The 12,315-nt window shown below is 42.8% G+C and overlaps 1 protein-coding gene across 1 annotated transcript in view; it reads right to left on the bottom strand.

The window, feature by feature from the left end:
* Positions 1 to 11,736, bottom strand: part of LOC126412605 (D-aspartate oxidase) — an 85,188-nt gene extending 73,452 nt beyond the window's left edge. Inside the window, exon 1 of the mRNA XM_050082272.1 lies at positions 11,681 to 11,736. Coding sequence (XP_049938229.1) covers positions 11,681 to 11,710 — 30 coding nt within the window. The 5' untranslated portion in view covers positions 11,711 to 11,736. The remainder of the gene's footprint in view (positions 1 to 11,680) is intronic.
* Positions 11,737 to 12,315: the final 579 nt, after the last annotated feature.

The following is a 12,315-nucleotide window of genomic DNA, read 5'->3' as shown; positions in this document are numbered from 1 at the left end:
GACAATACAGTACGGAGGAGGTGGTGTTACACAGTATGGAGGTGTTATTCGTGTTTAGGATGTGCCCCCCTTTATTGAGCTTAAGAGGACATTAAATGCGAAAGAACAAGAACGCAGTTTACACCATTGCGTATTGCGTACCGTAGAAGAACAGTCCGGAGACAACGGTGGTTTGTACAATGTTTGCACAAAGCACCCAGTCGTAAAGCAGCATCTCTGTGGCAACGGTTTATAGAAAATAACATCCCTGAAGTTGAATGACCTGCCCAGAGTCCCGATTCGAACCCATTGAAACACCTTTGGGCTGAGTTACAATGTTGATTTCGCTCCACACCCCAGCGTCCAACATCGCTCTCTTGTCTGGTTTCGGTTTTTGAGGTAGAAACACTGAAGTACAAAAAATGATCCAAAACGTAACCACATCGAAAATCAGTAGTGTTAGTGTCCGCAGGAAATATGATAGTGCGCCCAATATTAAGGCCAAAAATACAGTAATTTAAGTCTCATGCCCGCCTAGGTATGTTATTGTATCTTTGGCCTTCATATTTGGTGCATATAACAATTGGCATATTTGTGCTCAAAGTAACGTTACTGATATTCGATGTGATTACGTTTTATTTCACTTTGTGTATCTCAGTGTTTCAGTTGAACTGGACTGCCATAGCTCGTCTCGAGATGAAATTACAGAAGTTCGAAACTGATCATTCGAATTAAATTCTACCAATATAACAGATGAATGGGTTATCCAGTAAAAGTATGTAAATCAAAATCTACTTACCAAATTCATCTTTAGAACAGTTCTGTCCTGGTTCAAATTTTCAGTTGTCACTTCAGAAGCGCTACAGAAAAAGATTTACTTACCTGTCTCTCCCATGTTATAAAATCATTTTCTTTTCAGTTATTTTATCGTGATTGTATCGTATTTTCATTTGGTAAATAGCGTAGTGTTACCATACTTATATCTCTTCTGCAGTTACACGGCATTTGTTCGCGCTTATTTATCCTACTGTTCACAGCTTATAACAGTAAATAATTCTCTGCGCATAAACTTCAGTTTAATCGCAACATTTTGTTATGTGTAACGCAATTTGTCTCATCTTTATAGTTTTCTCTCTCCTTACTGCTGTACAGTCAAAAAACATTTTAGAGAAGACTTAACACAGACAGTTTAGAGCCACGCAACAAGATACATAAAAAAATGATAAGCTTTTAAGAGAGGGATGAAAACTGATTAGTGCTCCAGCTTTTGAACTGCAAATCTTGACCAAAGCCCATGATATAAAGATAACGGCTATGTTGTGATTTTTCATCAAGAAAGATTTTACTTCTGATTGACAACGACATATTACAGAAAATATCTAAAAATTTCCTCACTATCAATATACGTAGCTATGGAAGGAAGATTAGGATTTTACTTCCGGTCGATGACTAAGTGCTTAGTGTGGAAGGAAGTTACTCTTTTCTTTTTCGAAGGAACTATCCTGCCATTTGACTTAAGAAGTCAAAGAAAGCTACGAAAAACCAAAAGCTTGATGCCCAGGAGGAAATCTGAACCGCCGTCCTTCTGAATGCGAACCTTAACCACTGTGCCACTTCGCTCTGTAGTGGAACTACAATAGGAGCACTTACTCCTGTAAGAGATACCCTTCGCCAAACACTACAGAGTGAATAAGGAGGACTCCTCTCACGTTACACAAGTGGTTTAAGATATCGGGATGAGATTTCTCAAATGTATGGTTCAAAATGGTTCAAATGGCTCTGAGCACTATGGGACTTAACATCTGAGGTCATCAGTCCCCTAGAACTTAGAACTACTTAAACCTAACTAACCTAAGGACATCACACACATCCATGCCCGAGGCAGGATTCGAACCTGCGACCGTAGCTGTTGCGCGGTTCCAAACTGACGCGCCTAGAACCGCACGGCCACTCCGGCCGGCTCAAATGTGTGTTCCGTAAGCAAAGTGAAGTGTTAAGCTTGGTACTATTCGATATTACAGTTGCAAATGCTAAAACCGTTTCTGTATTGTGTTTGGAGGAGAGGAGGCCCTTCTTTAAGATCGATTCATCGAGCGAGGTGGAACGGTGGTTATCACGTCGGAATCGCATTCGAGAAGACGGACGGTTCAGATTCGCGTCCTGCCATTCACATTTAAGTTTCCCGTGATTTCGCTTAACCGATCCAGTCAAGTGCACGGATGGTTCCTTTGAAAATGGCACAGCCGATTTCCTTCTCCAACCTTTCGTAATCCGACCTCGTGCTCCGTCTCAAAAAATCTCCATTCATTCCTTCCTTCCTTTGTATTGGATTCATTCAAGAATCAACAAAGCTATTTAAATTAAGGAATGACGCCTGAAGATGTGCTAGCAGAACCCGAAGCGATAGCGTAAAATACGCATCTTTGAAACAGGACGCAGATGACATACTTTTTTCGAATACAGTAATGTGCATGCATGACAATAACAACGTGACGTCCAAGGTCAAGTTAAGAGGAATCCTATCAAAGTTCTACAAGATCAAAACTATAGTCAGTAAGGATGGTGGACTTTCCCTCTTAAACTGTGCCGTTGGTAAGGAGATTATTGAATGACGATCAAAAATGAAAGGATTTAGTAGAACACGAATCGTGTGTGAGAGGAAAGGAATACATATCGGCTGCTCCCCGCCTTTACAGATGAAAGTAATCTTGTCGAAATCCTTAGTAAAGGTGATTGTTCAGAGCACCCATCTTCGGAGTCAGGTAGCTTAAGCAGGATACCGCCAAGAAGACAAACATTTCCCGAATATCGAGCAGCTTTAAATAGACGACATTAGGAGGAGCAATGATTGAAATGGTGGAGAAATCTGTATAGCTAAGAGAATGAATAGAAACGGGTCCTACAGAAAAAGGAGCACAAATCAACAAGATTGAATCAGCCTACAAAATCATCACGTATTCCACACCAAAAAGAATCTGAAAAGTATTGAAAATTAGATGTTACTAGTCTACGACCGAATCTGAAGGCTTGTATGCAACAGAAACACTGAACCTTTCAAGAACAGGGTCACATATAGGGCTATAACTTAAAGAATGAAAGATTTCGAAGGCGATTTTAAGGTTTAAAGAACGGTAGACGCTTCATACAGAAGACGAGCGAACCAAAAACTGTATGTACAGAAAGAAAGAACATCGAACATCATCAGGTAAAAAGCTTATATTCTTCCAACATATCGGTAGACTAGAACCGTGGAGACAGACAAATCAGATGTAACTGGAAAAAAATGGGAACGCAGGAAACAGAGAATGTAACTTTAAAATTAAAACTCGAGGCTCCCATAGGTTTCCAGAAGAAAATTGGACCCACAACGAAAACATCATGGGCAAAGTAGTGAAGAAGGCTGCAAATAATTAGAATCAAAAACATACTGGTCGAGTGCAAAGAGAATAAGAAAGGAAGGATATCCGAATTAACGTGGTCAAAAGACAGCCGAAAAGAAAAGAAGATGAGAAAGTATAAAATTAAGTTTGGTAAGTGCTACTAAGCAGAAGGTAAATAACTATAAAGTTTATGCACGCCTAGGTCCTGAAACAGCTATGATTTTGTGATAGATAATCACTATCCACTGACGATGACGCCTCTTTATATGTACAAGAATCCTCTGTTTCGTGAAATTTCTCTTTTTTTTATTTGCCACAAATCATCCCACTGACTGGTATATTGATGTTTTGGGTGTACTATCAGACTTTTGCGTACAATTTATCTTTTCAAAGTGTTTTTTAGTATGCTGCAATGTTAAATTAGTTGTTCAATTAGTTTTCTTAAGCAGCGCCGTCTTCTTATTAACTTCTGTTAATAGCCTGTTCAATGGCGTTTCCTTCTAATCAGGACATTTTATCTCACTGTTTTCCAAACTCAAATCTGTAGCAATCGATTTATTTGTTTTCCCAAGAGTACATAATTTACGCACCTATATAAACTTAAAAGACTCAGCCCCACACATAAGAATCAAATATGAATTGCGAAATTTATTACGCATTAATAAAATCTAGTACATTAACATCTAACTCGTAATTGTTGAAGTCCTCCATCCGTAAACAAAATGAAAATGAAACGTCAGTATACGGTACAAGGAAAGTTACCCTCTGCCATGCACGCACTTATTCTATTTGTAGTATATTTCTCGATAGAAACTAAGATACAAGACACAATCTCATATTCTGCCTGCTCCGTCAGTAAAATTTACACATCATTTAAGTTTGATGCTAATACGGTAGTATTTTAAGTGACAGAGATACTCCCATGTCAGCAGAAATACCGTAATTACTCTGAAGGCTGAAACGCGCAGACTGAGAAAGTCTTCAAATACGTATTATATAGATCTCTTCTTAACTGTCCAGCAAAACACAGATACGAAGTCGGAACCTGACAGTGATATGCTTGGTGAAGAGAATGAACACCAACTATCGGTCGCATTAAGAAACGATAGGACCTAAGCAATCGAATACATGAGAACTCTGCTACTGTACTGACTTTTCCTCTGAGTGTGATGACCGATACTTTCTCAGACACAAGACAACATGGTGATTTGTTCAATGATTATATACGAACTCAAGATAACTGTAAATATTTTGTACATTTTTTTTACTTTTTTCGTATTTCAGTGTAAATTAATTTAATGTATTCCATAAACTTGTTTTAATGTGTCATGTAACTTTAACTACACACATCAAAAAAAGTTTTGCATCACCTCGGTTCCGAGAGTTCCGGAACCTGCCAGAAAATTGGAATATAGATCAACATAAGCATCATTTCCACCCTTTTTATTGCTCATGAAAACCACACATTGCATGTTGTACCACCATAGAGCGAGAGCTTCAGAGGTGGTGGTCCACATTTCCGTACACGCCGGTACCTCTAATACCCAGTAGCACGTCCTCTTGCATTGACGCATGCCTGTATTCGTCGTGGTATACTATCCACAAGTTCATCTAGGCACTGTTGGTCCAGATTGTCCCACTCCTCAACGACGATTCGGCGTAGATCCCTCAGAGTGGTTGGTGGGTCACTTCGTCCATAAACAGCCCTTTTATATCTATCCCAGGCATGTTCGATAGGATTCATATCTCGAGGACATGCTGGTCACTATAGTCGAGCGATGTCGTTAACCGGAAGGAAGTCATTCACGAGATGTGCGCGATGGGGGCGCGAATTGTTTGCCATGAAGACGAATGCCTTGCCAATATGTTGCCGATATGGTTGTACCATCGGTCGGTAAATGACATTTACGTATAGTAAAGCCGTTACGGCACCTTCCATGGCCACCAGCGGCGTATGTCGGCCCCACATAATGCCACCCCAAAACATCAGGGAACCTCCACCTTGCTGCCCTTGCTGGACAGTGTGTCTAAGGCGTTCAGACAGACCAGGTTGCCTCCAAACAAGTCTCCGACGATTGTCTAGTTGAAGGTATATGCGACACTCATCGGTGAAGAGAACGTGATGCCGATCCTGAGCGGTCCATTCGGCATGTTCTTGGGCCCGTCTGTACCGCGCTGCATGGTGTCGCGATTTGAAAAATGGACCTCGCCATGGACGTCGGGAGTGAAGTTGAGCATCATGCGTTCTATTACGCACAGGTTGAGTCGTAACACGACGTCCTGTGGCTGCACGAAAAGCATTATTCAACGTGGTGGCGTTGCGGTCAGGGTTCCTCCGAGCCATAATCCGTAGGTAGCGGTTATCCACTGCAGTAGTAGCCCTTGGGCGGCCTGAGCGAGGCATGTCATCGACACTTCCTGTCTCTCTGTATCTCCTCCATGTCCGAACAACATCGCTTTGGTTCACTCCGAGACACCTGAACACTTCCCTTGTTGAGAGCCATTCCTGGCACAAAGTAACAGTGCAGACGCGATTGAACCGCGGTATTGACCGTCTAGCCATGATTGAAGTACAGACAACGCGAGCCGTGTACCTCCTTCCTGGTGGAATGACTGGAACTGACAGGCTGTCGGGTTCCCTCCCTAATAGGCGCTGCTCATGCATGGGTGTTTACATCTTTGGGCGGGTTTAGTGACATCTCTGAAGTCAAAGGGACTGTGTCTGTGATACAATACCCACAGTCGACGTCTATTTTCAGGAGTTCTGGGAACCGAGGTGACGAAAAACTTTTTCTGATGTGTGTATGTTCAATTATAAATAAAGTATACACTTTGGTCTAGTAGGAATAGTTTTACCTGTGAAAATTTTTGCTAACGAGCAAAAGACAAATGAAAGAATATACTCAGTGCAAGGACTCAATATTGTACGGACTGCGAACAAGGTTGTGCCGCTTAATCGTTGAAACGAGTGGTGATTTCGTGGAAAGAGAGGCATGTTTTTTTGTAGTGAAAGTCAGAAGGTTGTATGTGGAGGAGAGAATTGGAGTAGAGAGCCGGAGGAAGCAGTCTGAATGCGTAGAAACGAGTGGAATCCAGAAGTTTCCAGAAAACTGTCGTAGCAACATTCTAGTACATAGTAAAACAAGAAGATTCTAGAAGAAACACGACTCTGATATTTTCAACAAAGAAGAGGATTCGCAGGAGTGGAAGAATCCACGAAAAGAAGATGCAGGAGACAATGAGAGGTATGAGGCAAAAGTTCAGAAAGTTATTGAGACATCGAATACACAGGAATATCCAACAGTCGTCGTCACAAAACGCGAGACAGTGAACTGAGCAGCTTTAGTTGAGGAGAGTCTGAACTATAGTGGTAATACGAACGGTGTTGCTACTGTAGTGACTGTTACGATTATTTGGTATTCGAAAGAGTAAACTGTGAACAGATTTTCTATTGTTAATTTATTTGAAGAGAGGACCAAAATGCACATTATCTGAAAAATGAGTATTGATGCTAGACTACTAAAATAGATTGCACTGTGGGCGTTCATTGTTATCTGCATGGAGTAGTGTCCATGTTCCAACACCGATACAACCTACTCCCATATCCTTTCTCACCATCACCATCTTGCTAGTATTCTACGGCTGGCGCGTTTCCATTTCCTCCGATCGTATCAGTCTCCTTCTTGTAGTGCTCTGGCATCTACCGCATCCCGGATTCGTGCCGGGGACCGGCGCGCCTTCCCGGTCGGGAAGCAGCCCGTTGGACCACGCGGCTAGTCAGGCGGGCTATAGTTAGGGTAACTACACTGCTGGCCACCGTAAATGCAACACCCTGAAGGAAGCATCCGAATCAAGTGAAATTTACACCATGAGTTTGCAGCGATGAGATATGCAACTGATTAGAATTTCAGCACAGACGCACATCACGCGCGCCTGTGGCGCCACCTCATAGCGCCATTTAAGGCTTGGCGATTTCGACGAGTGTTCGTTCGGCATGTGTGTTTACCTTGTGGTTGTTTCACAAGGCGATCAGTTATGCCTCGTAGACAACAGTGAACATCTATTCATCAAGTATCCGAGTTCGACAGAGGAAGGATAGTGGCTTACCGAGATTGTGGATTATCATGCAGAGAAATCGCTAGTCGTGTTGGACGAAACCAAACAACTGTAATGCGGATATGTGACCGTTGGATGCAGGAGGGTACGACGGACCGACGTGGTCGATCGCATTCACCTCGGTGCACCACGCACCACTGCACGTGCTGATAGGCAAATTGTGCGCATGGCAGTGACGGATCGCTCAGTGACATCCCGAACCACAGCACAGCATATTGCGTCTGTAACGCATCATCCAGTGTCTGCGCATACCATTCGATGCCATTTACAGCAGAGTGGTTTGTCCGCAAGACGTCCATTGCTTTGTCTAACATTGACGCAGAACCATAGACGTCTCCGTCGCCAAAGGTGTGATGACAGACGGATGTGGACGGCAGAATGGAATGACGTTGTCTTTATTGACGAGGCACGCTTCTGTCTGCAGCACCACGATGGTTGGATTTGAGTGTGGAGACACCGTGGAGAGAGGATGCTGGACAGCTGCATTATGCACCGCCACACTGGTCTTGCACCGGGTATTATGGTATGGGGCGGTATTGGATATTACTCTCGCACGCCTCTAGTACACATTGCCGGTACTTTAAATAGTCGGCACTACATATCCGAGGTGCTGGAGCCAGTTGTCCTTCCTCACCTTCAGGGCTCGGCCACAGCCATATTTCAACGGGATAATGCGCGACCACACGTGGCACGCATTGTCCAAAGGTTCTTCGTCAATAACCAGATTGAATTGCTTCCCTGGCCGGCTTGCTCTCCGGATCTTTCGCCGATAGAAAACAAGTGGTCCATGGTTGCTCAACGAGTGACCCAGATTACATCCCCAGCTGCCACACCAGATGATCTTTGGCAACGTGTGGAAGCTGCTTGGCCTGCTGTACCCCAGGAACACATCCAACGTCTCTTTGACTCAATGCCGAGACGTGTGGCAGCAGTGATCTCCAACAATGGCGGCTACTCTGGCTACTGATTCTGGCAGGAACCACATGTCACAGATGTCTGTAAACGTAATCATTTGATACTTGGTCAACATGTTATCTACAAAATAAATTTTGTTGTGCTACCTCTTGTCTTTCTTGGTGTTGCATTTACGGTGGCCAGCAGTGTATATTCTAGTTTTAACTCAACTTAGTTTCTCTCACTGTCAAAGATTGTTGTCACGTTACTTAAGTTGATCATAAAAATATACATGCCTGACTGTGAAGTAATAAACAGCACATTTTGTGATTTTTCAGCAGTAGATAATATTGTAATTTCGAAACACGTATTGTAAATACTTATATTTTCAATAGTTCAGGACCTTATGCATTTAGCAAAAACGCATTTATCGAAGTTCCACGATAGATACCTCATGTTACCGATCCCTTCTGATTTTTAATTTAACACAAAACTAGCTCTGTAATTCAATAATTCATAATAATTTATGCATTTACGACTTTATTAAAGAAGGCGAACGTTTATTAATACACAATCAGTAGTTCAATAGACAGAAGATGTTGCTAACCTCATTCAGATTGACATATGTTGCACGGATTGTTTAACAAAGGTTAATAAGTAATTTTGTTTTGTACACCCTAGTCCCATACAGTAAAAGACGTGCTAAATCTATTGTATCTGTTTCAAATAAGCGTAGATGTGTCCACGTGTCTGATAGACAAAGGCAGGAATGAGGCTAGTTGCGTGTAGGTTTAACAAAAACTTTAGTCTCTTAGTGGATTATTTTAGTGATGTAACAAGCGAAGAGATAGTATTCCGAAAGTTTGTTATTGGCAGTGACAGCAGGTAGTCATTCTAGCATACAATGGACGTATTTGAGCGTAAGAGAGCAGTTATACATGGTGCGCCAGTAATCAGTAAGAGAACATCATATTATTATATTGTTATCATATTTCAGCAGTTTTGCTTACTATTGACAGTGACACAGGCGGCAAGTGGTCATTTTACCGAGATTGAGTTGTGTGTCAATGTCATTTAGTGACGCTTTCTCCGTATTATTTAGCCCTGATGCTCTTTAGGCAAACATCAAAGGGATATAGTTTCAAGTAATTGTTATCAATTTGTTCATTCTCTTTTAAGCGTTAGAAATGTCCCACGCAATGGCAGGGAATATGCTACACTGCTGCAGCGAGCTGCAAAGCGGTCTCTTCCATTCAGTCCAGAGTACGTAGTCAACTCTTTCTGATATACACACATCAACAAAGGTTTGGTATCAGTCCTTTATTTCAATATTCATGGCGCAGAAAACAAAAACAAACGTATATATTCATTTGCTATGTGTTGAAATCACCAAATCAAAAAAAGTTCTATAACGACAAAACAGTCCGTCTCCTATGAGGGTTTTGGACAGTACTGAACAAAGTTGATACGTGTTGAAACGTTCCCTTGCTTGGGTGCAGGTTTGAATCTGTCGTGTCATACCACCGATAAGATCATCAAACCAGCTCTGGTCCAAATTGTTCCATCATCAATGGCGATTCTACGAAAATTGTGAAAACACGTGGTCGTTGTCAACGTTCAAAAACAATTCGTTTCAAACGATACCGCACTTCTTTAATTGGTTTCATGTTCGTGGAACAGGCAGGCCACTCCATTCTAATGGTCGTAGCATGCTGAAGGGACATGGTCGCAAGGTCAGCACCATGAGCACGCGAGTATCATCCATCAAGGTAAAACTGTCACCAAAATGTTCACGATTCGGTCCCACTAATGGTTGCATAATCTCGTCCATGTACCTAAGAGCAGTGAAATTGTCCTCAAGAACCACAATAGGTGTACGGTGGCCCCATGTAATGTAAGCCTAGAACGTCACTCCACCACCACCTCGTTGCACCAGTGGTACACGGCATTGGAGGCATTCGATGTTACCTAGTTGTGACCAAACACGTTGCTGCGATTGTCACGTCATATCGAGACCCGCGTTTCGTCCGCGAACAATATGCGACGCCAATCCTGGGGTGCCCATTCTGCATGATTTACCCACCTGTAACGAAGTGCGTGGCGTATAAAGTGGTGCTCACCGTGGTCGTTTGGAATGTATATTTGCATCGTGTATTCGTCTCCTAACAGTTTGAAGTGATACATGACGTCCTGTAGCCTCTTCGAACGTAGAATTCAGATCTTGAGCACTCAGACCACACGGTTCATTTGACTCAAAAGTCTTACATATCGAACAACTTGTGCACCTGTCGAACGTGGACGGCCTGTGTGGTGTAAGTCCTCAACACTACCTGCCAATCGGAACTGATTCCATGTCCGGATTGACACCATTTTGACCTAGGTGCACGAGTCGAAAAATTCCCCTGGCTGCAAGACTTCTACGTGTAGCGTCATGATGCGAACCCGATCACTGGTCACGAACGTCCTTCGCGGCATGATGAATGTTCACTCTACTGTTCCACAGACGTCTCTAATGCGTCCCTACCGATGCTTTGCTTTCTGCTGAAATGCTGCACTCGATTCGAAGGCGGCGTTCTACCCGTGAGTTGCGCTCGAGGCAAGTGTATATAGACCCTGATTTAAGTCAGAATCATTTCATGCTCTTCCCTGTTTAGTATTGCTATTAGTTTCATGTGTGTTGTTGACTGATTGTATAAACTGCTGCATCTAGTTCATTTAAGGTACGTGTTGTTGAGAGGTATATGTTACTGTTTGTTATCTCATTGGCCTTATGTTTGTCTCACTTCCAAGTCAATAGTACATTTATGTGCAAGGTTAGGAGTCTGTGTTGTAGAGTGAACAGATATAAAGAAAGAGTTTAGTGTGTGTGTCAATGAAGATTAGGTTAGCCTTGGCACTGCTTTCTTTTCTGTTAGATTGCTTCACACAAGAATGCCTAATTAGGCTGGCGACCGATATTAATACGTAATATTAAACTTGCTTTTGGGCTGGGAGATCGTCTGTACCTGACCTGCCTGTTTACTGTCGATTATAATCTGCTGGAGTGTTTTGGAAACGAATCCCAGTCTGATTGTTCTGTTCCCATTAGGTTATCTCACGGTCACAACTTTCTCAAAAATTCCTCGCAGAGGTTTAACGTTAGCATCGATTGCCATTTAAGGTGGTCGGTGTTGCCGTCAAGCACGGAGTGAACTGAAGACTTATCGAAAAGAATACCTTAACAGTGTAAGTAAAAACGAAGGGGTATTGTGCTTAAGTTAACGAGAAGTAGAGTAGCTAGGCTGATGCGCGCTATGATAAGAGCTGTTTACCTCGTAGCCAGCGACCGGCGCGTCCTCCATGGCAACAACCACTGACACAGGCTGCTCTGATGTGCGCCTCGGCGCTAACTGGCTGACGCAACGCATGTTCCCGATAAGCTGTGATACACTGTCACAGGAGGAAACAGTCTCCGCTGCGGCAGCGACAAAAATGTACGCAGTGCGGGTTCGCAATTAATTCATCGTTGCTGCAATAGTAACAGGACAGTCATTGTGTTTACCTTCAATCGTATCGCTCACCGACAGCAAGATTATTTTCTGTAGGTCGGACAACTCCACTTGTAAACTCTTGCACATGCAGCACTGCTAGTCAAGGTTCGGTTGCTAAATCCAGAATAATCTCAATACGGATGGAACCCTGTAGACATACCTTCAGTAACGCTTGGCATTCAACGACTTTTCCTTTACTATACTGCACCGACTCATGGCCAAGATATTCAGATGTTGAGAGACTTCTCTGCTGCGCCTACATCGTAAGTTACCAGTGGTCGTCAAAAACACAAGAAGTGAACACTTCTTGAGTGTAAGGATGTGTTTTACAGTAGCGAAGATGAAAAAGTGCTCACACCTCTCATGGTATGCGCTTTAGAGCCCATGTTTACTGGGCTTTTTTGCTTCGAGTGATC

This window comes from Schistocerca serialis, chromosome 7, assembly GCF_023864345.2.
Source record: "Schistocerca serialis cubense isolate TAMUIC-IGC-003099 chromosome 7, iqSchSeri2.2, whole genome shotgun sequence".
Lineage (NCBI taxonomy): Eukaryota > Metazoa > Arthropoda > Insecta > Orthoptera > Acrididae > Schistocerca > Schistocerca serialis.
The sequence above is the reverse complement of the archived record's forward strand: the minus strand, read 5'-3'. Positions and strand labels throughout refer to the sequence as shown.